The following is a 19026-nucleotide window of genomic DNA, read 5'->3' as shown; positions in this document are numbered from 1 at the left end:
TAACCCGTGATGGCTTTTTCCTCCAGAAATTTGTCCAATCCCCTTTTAAAGGCATCTGGGCCGGATGCCATCGCCACATCCTGTGGCAAGGAGTTCCACAGACCAACCACATGCTGAGTAAAGAAATATTTTCTTTTGTTTGTCCTAACTATCAGAATGTAAAACATTGTGTGACAGGTCCCTTTTGTCAAGGGCTACGTAGCCATGATAAATGGAACCTCTGGGCTGCAGGTCTATGAATTTCCATTGCTGAAGATTAGCAGCAGGTAGGGCCACAGCCCACCTTCCTGCCCTGTTCGTGGGCTTTTCAGAGATATCTGGCTATTAGACCCTGGCCTAGAAGGAACATGGATCCAGCAGGGTTCTTACTGTATTCTTAATACTTTCCAACCTGTATGAAGAGAGAAGTTCCTCATTTATCCAGCAAGGAAGGGGATTTGCTCATCTGACTGGCTCCACCATGCATGGCATCAGATTAGATATCTGACTGGCTCTGCCTTGCATGGCATCAGACAGTCTTCTCGAGGCCATTCAGTACAAAAAGGAAAACTATAAGGAGTTAAAAGGATAAGTTAGCTTTACTGTTGACTTTTGTGGAAAAGGTCAAGCAGAGTCACAGTGATGACAGACATCAGTCTAGCAAGGGAAGGGGAAAGAAAGGCTGCCCACAGGCTGGATAAAACCGAGCCCTGTGGCAAAAATAACAGAAGTATGCAAACCTGTGTAGCAAAGTGGAAATGTTGCCATCAGAGCAATCTTTGTGTGTAAATTCTTTGTCAAACTAGGTCCTGAATTTAAGGTGACACATTTGCTTTTTTTGTTTGTTTTTTTAATTCTACTTTTTTGAGCAGGTTCCAGAATCTTCACCAGTTTCAAAAGGGTTTTCCTTTCAGTGAGCTGCTTTGAACAGTGCTTTCACCTTCTGACCAACCCCACATGATCATGGGCATGCATGCCTCCTGTACCCACTTCTTTCTGGGAGAATTTGGGGCATTTTATTTTACTGTGGGGTGGACAGTTCATTCCAACCACCCTTCTGTATAGATGGATAAGCCTGCTACATTTATCAGTGTGCATAGAGGGGCACTTGGGTTGACTTACACTCCCTTTTTCAAGATAATGCCGCAAATTCCTCTGGTTGTGTGTGCACCATTAGCATGCATGTATTTTACTATGTGGGGCTGACCTGACATTAATGCCTCATCCCTAGTGGCTCAGTATTTTCAAACCTTTTTAAAACTAGGTTTTGAAGTGGAGGCAAAGCATTCACTTATCGTGTATTCTGTTTTTCAACAGGTTCCAGAATCTTCTTTGGTCTAGAAAAGCATTCGTGGACAGTGTTAAAGTCTACAATCAGAGCTACATCTACATGCCAGCCTTCTCCATGAAAGGAGGGACAGAGCCGTCCCTTCGGGTCTACTATACCCTAGTGGACTTTGGCGCCAAGCAAAGAGTGATCTTTGCCAACCCGAACTTCCTGCGTGACATCGGAAAGTTCTGGAAGAACAAAGGAATCCATGGCAAGCGACTGTCAACAGGCCTCTTCCTAGTCAGCGCAGCCCTGAGTTTGTGTGAAGAAGTAACGATATATGGCTTCTGGCCTTTTTCAATGAACCTGCATGGAAAGTTTATCAGTCACCATTACTACGATAATGTCTTGCCGGATTCAGGGTTCCATGCTATGCCAGAGGAATTCTTGCAGTTATGGTTCCTTCACAAAAGTGGTGTTTTGCGGATGCAGCTAGAACGCTGTGAAGACTCTATATTGCACTCTGTTGCTTGAGAACCTCAGGGACACTCTGAGGGAACTTGCCTGATCCTCATTTGAGAGAAATGAACAAACTTGAAAAGGGGGGGGAACCCCTATAATGGATGTGCTTGGACTACTACAATAATAATTGCTCCATTGATAACTTGAAGGTAAAGGAAGGAAGCAGAGTCTTTATGCGTAGGGTTCTGTTGGGACATTCAGCAAAATGGTGGCAATCGACTGGACATTGTCAAGGGCATTAAGGGGCTGAAGAAGGTTAGGCTTATAAAGGGCTTTTAATGACAATGCGGAATCCTTCATGTTGCTCAGATGTCGGACTGATACCTATATGACTGGGTATGCATTTCTTTCTTTTTTGTTTGTCTGTTTCCAAAGCTGGATCTTGAAAGGTGCCTGGTGTTACCCATTCCCGTTTTCCTGAAAGGGTGTTGCACAAATACTGGAATGGTGCCAACTTTCCTTCCTTTTTTTAAATAACAGAGATCTCCTTTCAACAGCAGTATCCTACAGTAGTATTCTTATAACACAAACTGGAAAACTTTTTTTTAAGGAAATGTGAATGTTTTTTAGGAGAAAAAAGAAATATTTATTTTTTAAAGTTGCCCGCTTTTTCCACATAGGCCTATTGCTGTAGAATACAGTTGCTGTTTGGTACTCCAGGTTTCTCCTAGTCCTAAAGCCAATCCCCCTGGATCCTGCAATACAGAATGAGGCATTATTCTGAGCCGGCCTCGTAAGTTCAAAACACGGGGTACTTGCTCCGAGATAAACAAGAGTCAGCCTCTTGGGTAGGCCTTGGGCGCTTAGCCCTGATTTTTGTAGTGGCTAACTTGAACTCATTTTGTGATGTCTGAAAGTAGTACAGCATTTGCAAAATAGACCACATTCCGCATTCCCTCACATTCCAGAGCTCACCATGAAGGCTATGCCTTGCATTTATACTCAGAGTGATGTTCAGGCTTTGAGGAGGAGTCATAGCTCAGTGTAATGCTTGCGTGTATTTGCATGCAAATAGTCCCAGGTTCCATCCCTGGCATCTCCAGTGAACAGGTTCTTCAACAGCATCTGGGAAGACCTCCTTGCTTGATGAGACATTGGAGCAGCTGATGAGAGGTACTGCCAGCCAGTAGACAATATGACTGATAGCATGATTTGATATAGGGCAGCTTCATACCATAAACTTCACCCTGGCCTGGTTCGAACAATGCTCCTGATCCCAAACTGGCCCTATGTGGTCATGGATGCGTGCACTCATACACATGCCTGTTCTCTCTCCTCTCCCTACCTTCCAGGTTAATTCTCACATTTGCATATGCAAGTGTGAGAACCAACCAGGACAGGAAGGGGAGGAGCCAGAACATGTACCCAGCGTGAGAGCACACATCCCTAATCACATTTGACTGATTCATGATCTGGAGTACAATCTGGACCAACACATTGTAATTCTGACTATCCTTGATCCAGATCTGTCTGATCTTCACCCTTTTCAAGGTTAACCCTACTGTTACCAGTATCATCTCCCTGAAAACAATGCTTTATCAATTTGATTTAAAGCTATGGCCATGAACTGTATAGAGCTTCTCTGAGAAGTTACAGGCCAAGACTGATGGTTTCCTACTTGCAAGACACGCTTAAGCACCAATGAACACAAATCACAAGTATTCTCATTTGTGCAATTCCAGTGGAAAAGTTCATGTGCAGCTGCTGTTCATTTCTGTGAAGCTCATGCATGAGAAATTCATTAAGTGAATTCAAAATAAGTGGATTGTGCACACCGGAAGGAAACACAACAAGGATTCGGCCACCTGTGATGACCCCTAGCATGACCCAAGGATTAGAAAATACTACGGAAAATTCTCCATTTTCTCCTCTGCACTTATATATGTGCTGACTGTTCACTGGATATTTATCTGTACTTGACATCTAACAATATGTGATTTCAAATATGAAATACGGCAGTATTTGATAGCTGGCAAGCAGCCATGTTCAGTGTGTCTCAATATCTGAACGTTGATTAGATTTCATTTTTGAAAATCAAAAATGATTTATTTTTTTTAAATCCAGAGACCAACAAGTATAAAGACTTCACATCTCAAATCCTGAGGTTAACATTTTATGTTCTGATTGTGGATGTTTTCCCTTTTGACATTTGCATTCAAAATCTGAATGGGAACATTGCAAATTTTGCGTTCCAGATATTTACGAATATTCATTTTAGTTCCGATGTTCAGTCAGTCACCTTTGGCTGCGTTGCTGGTTATGGCCAATACATGTTGGGCTTAACTCTTTCCAATGTTGGCTTCCATTGTGGGGTCATTTTCTGAAGCAATGTTATAGGAACTTTAGTCATTTGATAAATGATTTTAACACTTCCACATTCAGATTATCTAGCAATATTTATAGTTTTTACTGGAATAGCATGATGTACAACCTCATGCTCAGTTACACTTTGGATGACCACACTCAGCATGAAACCATCTGAGTAGTATTGAGCCATCTTATATTTTTTTCTACAGGAACCATGCCCTTCTTTTCAATGATTTTTCAGGGTGACAGTATTTCCAGTGTACCCGCTTATTCAGAGTAAGGGCGGAATTTTCTGTCTTCATTTTCAATGGCTCTTTGACAATATTATGATGATGTAGGCAAATCTGATTGGCTATATAGCACTACCACAAAACCCCTTCACAGTGAACATAGGAAGCACTATCTTAGAGTCTGAATTATCTTTATGGTATTGTCATGTAGCCAAATCTACCTGTAATCTGGTACTGTGACATCAGGACATTCATAATGTGATCCCTGATTGATTGGAAAAACAAACCTGGGAATAAGGGACTAGCATGAGAAGAGCAGGTTGTTAAAGTGGGGGGAGGGGTATAGATAGAAAGACTGAGAAGCAATATAATAAACTGACAGATTGATTGATTGATTGATTGATTGATTGATTGATTGATTACATATCTAGGCATATCCCTAAAGGTATTCCCCCTCTTTTTAAATGTCTGTCTAAAAGTAAGTGTAAAGTGTAATAGTAGCAAACTGGGTTTGAAAATACTTGTACCTTACTGATACATTCACCAGAGATCTGGGATTGTCTGCAGCTCTCTGTCTCAGTGACAAACTTGGTTTTGTTGATGTGCTGTATGTGAAATGGCCCTGATAGTCACATATTCAAAAATCATGTGGTTGGCAAAAATATTATCCACAGTACTGATGACCACCAATGGAGCAGGTGGAAATATCCACTTACGTTCCTCCTCCGTTTTAGTAACTATGCAACCATATGCTCAAGAAGTTGCTAAAAGCCAATGTACATGTTCAGAAAAAGCACATGGAGTCCTTCTGGGTTCCTTTCTACCAATTCAGGGAGTGTCAGATATTTGGACCCCTCGTATTGCCCCTCACTAAGTATTTAAAATAGTATGTCAAAGAGAAGGCTAGATTAGAATCTTTCCTATTCAAGAAACATGGTAGTTTCTTAGGGACATTTGATATGGAGGGACCTTCAATCACATGATCCATTCTCTGCATTCCAAGTGGAACAGTCACAAAAAGACTATACCAAGGTCCTTTTCTAAATGTGTAAATTGGCCTTCAGTGTTCCTTTGTGCCTCTATGTGTGGCCATTCAATCATATAAACCTAACAGCCAAACTGGTGATTTCCGCTTTTGGGTGTTTGGCTCTTCACACAAAATACAAATGATCAGCTGTGAAGGGTGCATATATATAGATCTCTTAAAAGATAAGAAACAGTAGTTCACTCCTTTCCTACCTACCTAGTCCACGTTTTTAAAGAGGAATCATGTCAATCATCAAGCCCATTTCCTTTACATTTGCTGGGGTGTATATTTCTTACTCAAGAATGTGTGCTCAAGTACAGACTATAAAATGGGAATTGTTCCTGAGTTAGCCAATGAATGACATAACAGCAACACATGAAACAAAGGGGCTCAAGATGGAATTGCAAATCAATGTTGTTTTGCAAAGACACACTGTGCCTACAAGCGGAAACTTTGGACTGATTTACATGACCTTGTTTGACTCTGTTTTGATGAGCTGCAAGTCAATCTGAGTTGACTTCAAACAATCGATGGACAGATTTTGTGATGACTTGCACACATCTCAGAATTATAGATCATCATGCCTTCAAAGATCATGCTGAGCCTGGAGGTGGAGAATTGAGAATTAGGGGGGGGGGGGTCATATGACCTATTCACCCCACATGGTGACATCAACCCAGGGTGATGGCCACTATAATACAAAAGGGTGAAAAATGTTGAGGATCACACTTTGTGGTGTTCAAGGGAGAACTGATAGAATGTTTGACAACTGTACATATCTGAAAAATGATTTTGATGAATGTACATAGAAGCCACAATGCAACACAGTGTTGAGCATGCTTTTGTGTGTAGAATAATGGCCGAAAGTGGAAGCATTGTTAAGCTCAGAACATTCTTCCCCTTTCTTTCCACTTGAGAAGCTACATTTTTATTTTTAAAGAAAGAGTGGTTACTGCTCTTTCTTTCTGGATTGTCATCCTTGGCCTCTTTCATTTTAATCAAATTTGGCCCAAGGCATTGTTAAAAAGAAATAAAACAACCCTTGAGTGCTTTTAAAAATTACAGGGCAAGTGAAATATAAAGGAATGAGATGTTGGAGACTTATGTAACATCACTTACCTTGCAATTAACAAATTGCGTACAAATCTACATTTCATGGCTGCTGTGGGTTTCTCAGTGCCTGAAGGATGGTTCCATTTTGGATTATTACTCAGACAGTAAGTGGCCCTAGAATCTTCATAAATAACTTCCTTTTTTCTCTTATGAAAAGTATAGATTATTGGATGAGAAGGGGAAGAACTGGGCTGACCATTCGCTTTTGGTGTGGTTCTTGACTGGAATATTAAGAACTGCATGTGATGTAGCATGCATGGGCTGAACAATTACAGGCAGTTCCAAAGATCAAAAGACTCTTCAAGATAGTGTTCAGTAAGATATAAGAGATAGCTGAAGGAAAAAATGTGTGTTTCCATGTGTGCACAGACATTTTGCATACCCAGCAGTGGCAGTCCTGGCCACTGTGGCACCCAGGGGCATGCCTGGAAGTGCCGCCCCCCTTCTAAGGCCTTCAAAGGACTTTAAAACATCACTTCTGGTTTTCGGTCAAAAACCAAAAGTGACATTTAAAGGCCCTCCTGAGGCCTTAGAAGGCTTTCTGAGGGCTGGGAAGGCCGAATGTGGCCTGTCAGGCCCTCAGAATGTCTCTAGGGGGAGGCAGCAGGTGCCTGCAGCCCTTGGGGTGCCACAGCTAGGGTGGTGGCGACATCCCACAGCCATGACACCTAGGATCACTTGCACCCATTGACTCCCCTAGGTACACCACTGTTACCCAGACAGGCCTCTTTGGGTCCCTGCTCTTTTTCCATTAGTTATTTTGATACGTTTGTATCTTCATTCTGAACACTTAATGGGTATTGTCATAGGTGCTGGTTTGGCATCATCCACTGTGGAGCCTGCAATGGCCGTGTTGTTGGTTCAACAGATAGGGGAGTTAATGTGTTCTCCTGGGACATTAGAACCAAATGAAATGGCAACTCTATCAGTTTTCCCCCATGAGGGTTCTGATCCAGAATGGCATACTTGCTGTGATGCACTGGTGGAGCTTCTATGTGTCCAGTTTTTCCTGTTCAGCTCAGTAGGGGAGTCAGTTTGAACACACAGAGTGATATGGTTATGGATTGGCTTCCTTAATGTGGACACCATTCAAGCAAGAGAAGTCCACAATTGCTGGATTGGAAGGAAGGGCATGAAATCATTCATGGGACACTCATATTGGGTCAATTCAGGCCCTGATTAGTGCATGGATGGGTAACTTTGCAGTGGAATACAGGCATTCCCCTATATCCATGGATCTGGTATCCATGGTTTCACTTATCTGCAGTTCTCGGTGGGGGGCCCTGCACCCTCCCCATACCTATTACCTTTGTATTTCTAGCAGTGGAAGCACACGTTTTCTTGTGCTTAAATGAGAAACGTGTTAAATGAGAAACGTGGCATGGAGGCAGGCAGCCTGCATGCTAGAAGGATACAGCCAGAATGTTGACAGGAAGCAGGAATGTCCTTCCTGTTAATGTTTGGTTAATCTCCTCCCTCTAGCGTGCAGGCATGTCACTTTCTCAGTTAAGCAAGAAACTGTGCCTCTGTTAAGCAAGAAAATGTGTGCTTCCACTGCTAGTAAAGAGGAACAAAGGTAATATGCATAAGGGGGTGCAGGATGTGGAGTATTGACCTTATTATATAGGGTTCCCTTGTGTCTGTGGTTTCTATATCCACAGGGGACCGGTACGGATACAATGCGGACACGAGGGGACGCCTATACATCCAGTGGATTCTTTATATTTCCAAGACTCCATAGATTGCCTATGTTGCCTGTAGTCTAACTTTCTACCCTAAAGCAGATTATCTTTTGCCTGAAACAGGTTGGACAAGATCCAAGTCCATAAACATCCTGAAAATCTCCAAGTAGAACTTTAAAAAAATAGCACCTAGGCAGATAGTTCTACTGCTGAATGGCTTAGATTTAGGAAAGCCTCCCTCCCAGTGCTCAACTTTAATCTAGTTTTTTTGTTTTTGTATTTTTTTTGGTCTGGTATTTTCGTTTTTGCCCTTTTTTAAAAAATGCACATACCATTTAAGAAAGCTTAGCCACTTTTAGTCTTTCATGGCTCAACGTCATCATTATTATGTTTATATTCTAACTACTTTCCTTGGTAGCACACCTGGGTCTCCCACACTGTCACCCATCCATGCACTGATCAGGCCTAGACGTGGTTCAGCATCAGGAAGATGACTGTATCATGGACCCTCAGATCATGATTCGGCACCATGGGACAGGGTAGTATGAAGACACATACACACTCCTGCCAGGTATCATCAGGCCATTCCATACGCTCTAAATATATTGTAATTCAGATAAAATAACATCAGTATCTGGGAAAAGGAAATTAGATGCATGAATACCTGGATTAATTTGATCAATCATCAGCATAAGTGGCATTCAGATATGTCTGTGGGTGTTTGTTGGGATGAATATGAGTCCATGTGAATGCCAATATGCATTTCCACTGACTTCAAAGGAGAGGGAGCTCTTAGCATGTGTCAGCCTTCCCTCCAGTGAACTGAATGGAGGAAGCCTTGCAAGCAGAAGAGCTTCTGTGCCTGCAAGGAATCTCTGGAGAAGGGCATGGGATTGTTTAAATCAGGGGTGCTCAAACTTTCAACTTTAGGGATGCTGCACCTTTAACAAGTGTATAGAAGAGAGAATTGCAGCAGGTGCAACGTCATCCCACGGATGATAAGCTGTGAGATGTTTGAGCACCCCTGGTTTAAATAACAACAACAAAAGAGCATGCTAGAATTGCATGCTAGAACTTCAATAAACAAGTGGTGACTTGTTAGTCTGCCTAAAGGATAGGAAACGTGTGGTAATAGCATACACTGAGCCAACGTATTGTCAGTGTATACATCTCTCTGGGGTGGTTTCATAATGATTAAATCTACTTGAACTTTGTTAAATGAGAACACATCTCTCAGTGGGTCCCGGGAAGAAGCTTACAAAAAAGCAGCTGCCCAGGGCCACTTGAACAATATCATGAATAATAATATGATTCTTTGATGTAGCACATTTATGGTGCAAAAGTTTCTTTTACGTCCCAATTCTAACGAAAGACAGTACCAACGAAATGGGTGTTCCACTGACACTGACTGCTGCAAAAGCATCATAAAGTGCTTTTGAGTTAAGCTTCGCAGCAGTGTGGAGAGCAGGCATGCCAGCAGGAAGGCTGAAGCATTCCTGTGCATGCCAGCAGAATGATGGAGGTCTTACAAAGCTGGTAAGCCTGCTGGGGGACGGGGCAGAACAGGGCAGGAAGAGGATAGGGAGGGGTTTAATAATGGGGCAGGTTGAGGGCGGAATAGAAAGGAGATGAGGCAGGATCAGCAGCAGTGGTGCACACTGAATCCTGGGCCCCATCCGTCTGCATACATCAGTGATATCGAAGACTGTGTTGACCCATTGTGGCTGCTGGGACTTACCCCCCCCTGGCAAGGGGACAAATGTTCCCTTGCACCAAGGAGACCTCCAGCAGCCAAAAAAATCCCCCCATGGGATGCAGCACCTGTGCTGGTGCCGCTGCATTCCCACATGGGGTTTTAGGATGGAATACGCAGTTAGTCATTCATGAGGCGAATCTCATCCCCATTTTATAGGTGGGGAACTGAGAATAAAAGTGAATCAGTTGCCTTAGATTGCCCCATGACTTCAGGACTGAATGTGAATTTTAATTAGATGTTGCAATCTCACTCCTTTTCCCACAAACTGGGGACCAGTCTAAACGTTAGGGTCAACCCCATGCTTGTTCAAGCTACACTTATCCCCTTTACCTGCAGAGGGTGGGGTAGGCTAGGGGATTGCTTCTTGCCTGGCTCACTCGCAGCATTGGTTCTGGCTGGGAGAAAACTGTGAATGGTGGAAGCACATGCCTAACAAACATGTAGTTGCCCCTTAATGTGTAGTTTGGCCCTGAATTGCAGCTGATTAAATCTGCGTCAATTAAACCAGCCCTCATCCAACAGCATTCTTCTTGGAGTCAGCCAGTGTTCAGCAGGATTGCATTCACCAGCTATGCCCCCGTGTCTTCCAGCAGGTTTCTGCAGATTCAGCATTTGTCATCACAGAGCAGCATGGAACACAGAAAGGGTTTTTGTACATGATTGGAACCCACAGCCAACACCTTCCAAACTAGACAAGTACCTGTTCTGAAAGTGCAGACCTCTGTAGGGCTTGACCAAGTGAGCACATTGGCATGGTGGTATAGCTCGGTAGCACAATCCCACTGCAAGGTCACTTGTTGGCTGGACCTGGGGAAAGTTTGGATAGAAGAGTATTACGTTTCATCATGAATGTGTGAATCAGTCCTTAAACTGGGGGATTGAGATGTGAATATAAGCTCTACTTTCAGTTGATTTAAACTTAACCAAATAAAAATAATCTCTCTTGAAAATATAAAATAAAATGTTTCAAAACATTCCTTTGCTATCGACTTTAGAAGTGGTGGACTAGGAATTTTGAGGGCCAAAAATAGATATTAGAATGTTCTAATAATGTGATTAAATATCTAGAATGTTTAATGAGACTCTATCAATAAATCTGGTTTAATGCTCTGTACCTCTAGTAAGGTGTGTTTGTTTCTTTCCCCATCCTAAGGCTGCGACAGTGCAGACAGTCTGCTGCTACCACTGGCTCCGGCTGTCACAAAAGTGCAGAAAGTCACTTTGCAGGTGGCTGGAGCAGCCTAGTGCCAATGCTGATGCAGCGCTGGGAAGCTGATGAGTGTTGCTGCCAGCTGGTGCTATGGGTTTTCGGGGTGGGGGAGGACAGTGGGAAGGTGGGGACAGCAGAACTGGGAAGAGGGAGGTCAGGTGGATGGGATGATCTGGCCAGGAAGGAAGGTGGAGATGGCAGCAAACTTTGCAGCCATATCCTATCCCCCTCCCCAGCCAGGAGACCCAGCACAGGCTCCTAGGTTCTTTGCCTTCTCAAAGGCGGGCATTGATCTGAGTAGACACATTAGGGCTGCGGTAGGTTGCCATGGGGTAAGGTTCCCTTACCCCAGTGGTTCTCGCGATGCCCCAGCCTGAGGACCATGGGCTCTGCCCCTTAAGGGGCAGGGGGAAGGCAGCAACGTGATGCCCAGCATCGCGCTGCTGTGGAGGAGCGTAGGGGCGCACTTCCACTCACCCCTACCTGCAGCAGTCTCCCGGGGTCAAAGAAGCCCAGCGCCAGCCTCAGCAAGGCTTTCTGCGCAGCGCAGACCCCTGCAGAACATGATCACAACCACTTTTGGTTTTGCGATCGAAAAACAGGAAGTGGTTGCAATCATGTTCTGCAGGGGTCTACGGTGCGTGGAGAGCTTTGCTGAGGCTGGCGCCAGGCTCCTCCAATCCCCAGGGGGGCTACTGCAGGAGGGGGTGAGTGGAAGCATGCTCCTGTGCCTTTCCATAGCAGCGCAATGCTAGGCATCACGTCGCTGCCTTCCCACGCCCCCGCTGTTCCTCCTGCCTGTGCAAGCACTTACAGGCTCTCAAGCTCTCCCAGAGTTTGAGAACCACTGTCTTACCCCAAGGAGACCTGCAGATGCTTCTCTGTCCCTTCTGGATTCAGCTGTAGCCATTTCATTGCTGCTGGAGCCCTGAGCGCTAGGGAAGTTTAGGTTTGGGCTTCCCATGAGCTGAAACTGATGGCATGGATACTCATCAGCTAAAGGATTTCAAATAAAAACAAACATGATAAATGAATGGTTAGTGCAAGATACAACTATTCCTTATCGGGGTTTTTTGGGCTGGGGTGCAATAATTAGGATGGATTGAGATCATCTACTGAATTTTAATGGTATCAATACAATTGAGAATTCCTCCAAATTCTTACCAGACCTGGTGGCATGAACTGAATGTCCCCCATAGGTAGTTTAAAAGTGTGATCCTATGCCTGTCTACTCAGATTGGAAGTTCCATTGTATTCAGTGGAGCTTGTTCTCAGGAAAGTGTGTATAGGATTTCTGCCTGAAGTTTATTGTGATGTGCCTGTCACTGAACCTCTTTTCTATAGGTGTGCTGCTTCAGAGAAGTGACAAACATGAGGACCATCCCATATGAGACTGGTTGTATCAAACCTTGCCATGTTAATCAAATGGATGGACATTTTAAAAGGCATCTAGTTATAAAAACGTATTTTTTACAACAAAAATCAAAGGGATAAAAAAAGAAACAATGATAATCAAATATAGCATGTGAATGAAAATGAATACAACTGAGTGTAATTTAATACTGAATTTCCAACATGGGTTTTTCGTCAGCCTCTCATTTTGTCACAATAATGAAGTCAGCCCAACATGGATAATGTGAACGTTTTAGCTATTTCTCCTTTTGTTTACGTGAATACAGGAGCATGTTCTTAAAAAGATTTCACGACATATGCATACACTCTCTTGTAGCTTCTGTTGAAATTCCTCCATTATTTTGCCTCAGAAGGAATCTTCAAATTCACTTCCAATTTCCCTGTAAATGAGGTTTTGCAACAACAGTCAAAATCCTTCTGAGAAAGCAAGCAGAATGAGATGACATGTTTTCCTCTTGACCCTGATCTTCTCTTTTTTGTGGGTGGGAGGTGACTGACAGCCCAATCTCATGGGCTTCCCAATGCCAGTGGGACAGAGTCACTGAAAAGCTATGTAGCTGGTATAGGCCCAAGGAGACCCATAGGCAATCTACCAGGGGGTCTACCAGGCAGTATACCAGGGGGTAAGTGGTATTTTACTCATCTGCAGGCTGTCCATAGAATGCAGCACAGCCTCTGTTAGTGTAGTTACATGCTATAACATGGTGGGAGATAGGATTGGAACAAAAAACAGGTAGAAGCATAATATAGACAAGGTCTTGTGTTACGTGAAAATCCCCCTTTTTGCCTTTTAGCTGTGATTTTATTATTATTATTATTATTATTATTATTATTAACAGAATTTATATACTGCTTTTCAACAAAAAGTTCACAAAGCGGTTTACAGAGAAAAATCAAACAACTAATGACTCCCTGTCCCCCAAAGGGCTCACAATCTAAAAATATGCAAAAAAAGAACACCAGCAGACAGCCACTGTATAAGACACTGCTGGGGTGAGGCGGGCCAGTTGTAGGGCTGGGGACGCTGCGCTCGGCACCTCCTGCCCTCAGAACCCCTCTGGCCGCGACCGGAGCCTGGGCAAGCTCCGGCCGTGGCCAGAAGGAGTTGCAGGGCTAGGGCTCCGGCCCTCGGAATGACATTCTGGGGCTCCATAAGGCCATGAAAGGTCATTTCCGGGTGTTCCAAAAACCCGTAAGTGACCCTTGAAGGTACTCTGGAGCTTCAGAACGTAACTCTGAGGGTTGGGGGTGCTGCGTGCCATGTTCCCAGCCCTCGGAATTTTCCTCCAGCCGCGGTTGGAGCAGATCTTTGGTCGCGGTCGGAGCGAGCGGGGGTGGGGCAGCCCCAAAGCAAACCCAGATTACAGGGGCCACCCCAAATGGTTCTGCGGGCCGTATCTTTGACACCCCTGGTAGATCATCTGCTTCCTTACCATGCTCCTTTCACAGTTACTTCCAATAAGAAAGTGCAGGACTTTCAGTTGGATCCAGTACCTCAGCTGCAGGGGAGGGCACCAGTCTCCAGATTGTGTCTTGCTGTCTTGCGTGCTCCCTGGAGTATTTAGTGGGTAATTTTCTTGGTGCAGAATTTCAATTACCTCTGTGCAGAATTTTAATTTTTTTAATCACAGAGTCCACACAACCCTAATCATGATTCAGCAAATTAAGCATTTAAAATAATTTGATAGCATCATTCTGTAGACGTTAACTCAGCAGAAAGCCCCATTTATTTTAATGGGATGGGATACTCCTTCATAAGTATGCATATTGTGCATACTTCATATTAGTACTAGTAAGTGGCAGTGATGCTATCACAATATTATTTTTTCTGTCTCTTGTAAGAATGGCGAACAACATTTCAGGTGCCTGGAGCAGCCTAGCCCCAGAACACATGAGAGAACAAGAAAGAAGGGGGTGCCTGTCAGGGACACTGGGTGATGTCATGCTTCTTGCCCCCTAGGACTGCCGCAAAGTGGCAGTTCCACTTCATATGAGGCACAGCACGGCATTTTTGGCTTACTTGGTGAGCAGAAATCAACAATTAGAGACCAAGGAACTGCTTGTAAGGGGGCTGGAGTCTCTTGTGGGAAGCAGAGAACAGCCAGAGGGGGTCTTTGCTCCAAGGTCTTTGAATGTACACTAGATCCTGCGCTTGTGCTACTCAGGTTGGTTGTGGGTAAGATCTTCTTCAGAAACCAGGAGGGATGAAGTATGAGGGTGAGTCTAGCCAAAAGGGCCTTGCTGCTCTGCTGATTCTCCTATGGGTCTCCTCGGACTTGCGCCACCTCCTGAGGTGGCGCAAGTCCGAGGACAGCTGAGCGGCTTAACATCACTCCAAACTCCCTGGGAATGAGCATTGGGATCCAGCATAGCTGCCCCGCCAGTCCCACCTCTCGTTCCCTACCCGCCTGCCCCTGGGGCCACCCCCACCCACCCTCTCCCCGCCCAGGAACACCTTCTTCCCACCTCCTCCCTGCCCACCCCAGAAGCTTACTTCACCCGAGGAAGCCGGCATGGAAGCTTGTGTCAGTCTCCTCAGACCAGCACATCCTGGCCCGGCTTCTTCCCAAGAAGGCTTGTGCTGGCCCATGGGTGCCTCAGGATTGCACCCTTAATGTCTGTCTGCAAATCTCAAGCCTGTTTCCCTCTCTCATCAGCCATTTCTGATCTTCCCCCACCCTGTAGCTTGTCCTTCAGACCCCTCCTTTGTCAGATATAAACATTTGCTACTGTTGAAGGCTGTTTTCAGTTTTCCTTCACACCCCCCCCCCCGGGACTTTGGGTTTGTTTTAGAGTTTTGCTGCCTTATCAATGGATTACTTTTCTGTAGGCCAGTGTTTCTCAAACAGTGGGTCGGGTCGTGAGCCAATTTCAGGTGGGTTCCCATTCATTTCAATATCTTATTTTTAATATATTAGACTTGATGCTACCCTGGTAAGTGCCTGCATTTTGGGAAATGTTATAGCCCTGTACTTTAACAAGCTACTATGTATATTCTCTTAGTGATAGTAAATGGAACTTACTCATGGGTAAGTGTCTGTAGGATTGCAGCCTAGGATTGTTAACATTTTTCCTGCTTGATGATGTCACTTCTGGTCATGACGCCACTTCCGGTAGGTCCTGACAGATTCTCAATCACACACTTCACTTCACAACCTTTATTGGCATATAGATTCTCAATCTAAAAAGTGCGTCCCGGTGCTCAACGTGTGAGAACCACTGCTCTAGGCTATGCTCACATCTTTTACTTTTTAGTAGTGACTGTTATTTTAAACAGTTATTTTTGTGCTGGAAGTTTCTTTTGGATAGTTAAACTTTAAAATTAGGCAGCAGTTTCAGGGAAGAAAATTTGAGGATTCCACTCCTGCATTTGATTAGTGTTTTTGAGTTATGGGTATGTTGCATCCAAAGTGCCTGGCTCAAGCCTAAATTGACACTGCTAATTGCTGAGATAAAGCAATTAAATTGCTTCAGTTTGTTTCATAAGGAAGGAAGGGATGAAATTCAAAAAAAAAAACATTCCACAGACTTGAAAAAGTCAGGTCAAACTTCTGATTTGAGATGCTCTATGCACTGTTTGCTCAGGATCATCCAAATTCCCCCACTTTTGACTGAACTCTTCACTTTTGAACTCTCCCCACTTTTGACTGAACTCTTCACTTTTGAACTCTCCCCACTTTTGACTGAACTCTTAGCTTTTGAAAGTTATATACAGGAACAAAAATTCCAAAACAATAAATGTTGCAGTCAAAAGTGGGGAGAGTTCAAAAGTGAAGAGGACAGTGGACAGTCTATTTTGGTGTCAAGTTATATTCTTGGCCAAGGATCATTGTCTAGTAAAGAAAGTGGTCCATGATAATAGAACAGTGATTTTCCATTTGCTCCATTAACTTGCGTGCACTTTTAAAGCGCACATATAAATTTGGGGGGAGGGGCCCTGCAAAAATGTTTCTAATTGGGCCCCACAACACTTATGACAACATCAAAGGCATTTTCAGGCCCTAGCATGCTGAACATTTGTCATGAAACATTAATAGGCCCATGATGTAACAGACGCTTGGCACTTGAGAAGGAAAGTCAAACATTGTGGCTTGGACTTTTTCCAATAGGCAACAGATAAGTAACCTCTTGGGGAGGAAGCAGATTGGCATTGTCAGCAAGTTTGGCTACTTCTTTGAGTAATTAAGCCTATTTGTCAATTAAAATGTATTTTTAGACACAATGTTCACCAAGAATCTCCTTCAGCAAGAATGTCTTCTCGCTCACGTGGTTGGTGTAAAGACAGCTTTAAGAAACAAAGAGACTCTTTTGAAATTTTACTGTTGTACAGCACAAACTGTGGCGGGTGATGTCAAGGATACCTTGACAACTTGAACAAGGTTCTTCTTGGACCACAGACCAGCTCTAATCCAATGAGCTACTCGGAACTCTATCACTCTAGCCTCAGAGTCTTCTTTAGGAGCAGCAGAGAATGCAGCATTGACTTATGTGATTGGCTGGCAATTAGAAGTCTCTGGAATGGCCAAGCCAAATATAAATACCGAGCCGGACCTTCTGCCCTTGCAGAAGGGCAGCAGATTCTTCCACTTTGCAGACATGAAGAACACATAATATAGATTCAGGTATGGCCGTCAACAACCCCATTACCTTTCTGAAGTTTAAGGTGTTTAAACAACAGAAACTCCTTCCACTGGAATCCTCCCCCTCACCACCTCCAGTGGTGGCTTGTGCCACATATCCAGAGATCACACCCTTGAGCTGTGTCCCACAGTCACAATAATTACCTGGAACAGAATCCCCATTTCAGCTATACACACACATTGAAAGATTGCAGCCTAAGAAAAATAAAATAATTCCTTAAAGCAACCTAGCTAGCCTAAGCTACTTATATTCCTCAAGGAAACCCCAGTCCTTGTGAATGAGCAAGTGGATGCTCCTCTTTGATCTCCCCATGAATGGGTCACTCAGGTGACTGGCAGAGAAAAACAGAGATTTCTTGTGGGCTGGTGTTTGTATAACACCCCTTTACCTAAGGTCTGCAGGCAAATGTTCTAGAAAGTAGAAGTCTTCATTCTCTCTCTCTCCTCTTCCTTCTTTCCTTCCTACTTCCTCAGGGGAAACCTGTTCACTCCATAAAAATATCCTGTTCCGAAAACAAGAGATGAATCTTTTTACTGTGTATGCAGTAAAGAAGAACACAAGATTTTAAAAGAAATTGATAGAACAAAGTGAAACATGGGGGAGGGGGAGTAAAAGAGATGTACACTGACAAAGCATCTTTTCTTCTATAGGGAATTTATATTATGCCCTTCCAATCAGAAGGAAGCTAAAGGGCACTCCTAAGAATAAAACTACAGAGATAATAAAAAACTATAGCACAAAAACAACAAATCAATAGCCAGCAAAAAGACTCGGATACTAGTCCAAAGACTGACTAAACAGTGAGGCCATTACAGACTGGGAGTTTGATGGATCTCCCAGGGGCTATAGTTCCACATTCTAATGACCTCCATGGAGAAGGTCCTCTCAGGTGTCACTGCCGAACATAATCAAAAGGTGGTGGGAGTGTTGAAGGCCTTCACCAGCTGAGCTCCATCAGCAGTTCTCCTGTGTCCAGACACAATCTGTTACTTCTAGACCAGAGAGAGAGAGAGAGAGAGAGAGCGAGCGAGTGAGCGAGCGAGCGTGCGCACGCCTACTCAGGTTACTGCCAAAACCTATATTTAGCTTTGGGCTTATGTGCTCCTTTCTCCCTTCTCACTCCTTCCTCCCCTCAGTTCCATTATTGTATTGGCTTACTGGCAAATTATATTTACCATTTCACTGGAACCCAGGAAAGCATACTCTTGCCCAAACTACAGGTTGTCTGCAAAGCAGGGTTGCAAATCATGGTCCTAGCTCCTTATTCCTTCCCATAACAAGCAAAACCTGAATAAATAATGCAAAATGGTTAAAAGTGGGGGAGAAAAATTACATGAAGTAACAGACAGAAGGTAAATTTGCTCACTTTCCATAATTTATACCAGTTTCAGAATCCAGCTTTCCTTGAGGCTGAATAGTAATTTTCATAGCGTGGAATACAAAGCCCTGATTATAGCTTGCTTACCTTGCAAACACATTATTTTAAGTCAGAGTTCCATTTCCAAGGAAAATGAATGACAAGCAAAAGCATCTTTGTCTTCTGCTCCTGAAATCATTTGCCTCTTATTGGAAAGTGGAATAGAAGGGCAGATACTCACATATATATGTAAATAGGAAACTGAGTGGGGAGAGACATGTTTTTGTTAGCACAATGATCAGGGCTGGAACATATTCATTTGCCTCTCCTGCAGAAAGATCAGAAATCATATTGAGAGCTGTAAACACTGTCATTCAGTTGCTTTGAATGAGAGGCAATGTTCTGTAGTTGTTAGAGCAGTGTTTCTCAAACTGTGGGTCGAGACCCACTAGGTGGGTCACGAGTCAATTTTTTGTGGGTCCACATTCATTTCAACGTGTATTTTATTTTTAATATATT

The 19026-nt window shown here is 43.7% G+C and overlaps 1 protein-coding gene and 1 long non-coding RNA gene across 2 annotated transcripts in view; one reads left to right on the top strand and one right to left on the bottom strand.

Annotated features, from left to right (window-relative positions):
• ST8SIA1 (ST8 alpha-N-acetyl-neuraminide alpha-2,8-sialyltransferase 1) overlaps positions 1 to 6458 on the top strand; it is a 112843-nt gene extending 106385 nt beyond the window's left edge. Inside the window, exon 5 of the mRNA XM_066633163.1 lies at positions 1297 to 6458. Coding sequence (XP_066489260.1) covers positions 1297 to 1783 — 487 coding nt within the window. The 3' untranslated portion in view covers positions 1784 to 6458. The remainder of the gene's footprint in view (positions 1 to 1296) is intronic.
• LOC136656825 (uncharacterized) lies at positions 1973 to 18432 on the bottom strand. Its single transcript, XR_010794719.1, has 6 exons — positions 18326 to 18432; positions 18017 to 18142; positions 17539 to 17652; positions 11953 to 12092; positions 10587 to 10693; positions 1973 to 2466 (listed from the first exon to the last, which is right to left on the bottom strand). It is a non-coding gene; the product is annotated as an uncharacterized lncRNA (long non-coding RNA).
• Positions 18433 to 19026: the final 594 nt, after the last annotated feature.

The sequence above is a fragment of the Tiliqua scincoides genome, chromosome 7, assembly GCF_035046505.1.
Source record: "Tiliqua scincoides isolate rTilSci1 chromosome 7, rTilSci1.hap2, whole genome shotgun sequence".
NCBI classification, from domain to species: domain Eukaryota; kingdom Metazoa; phylum Chordata; class Lepidosauria; order Squamata; family Scincidae; genus Tiliqua; species Tiliqua scincoides.
Note: the sequence above shows the minus strand (reverse complement) of the source record. Positions and strands in the feature narration are given on the sequence as shown.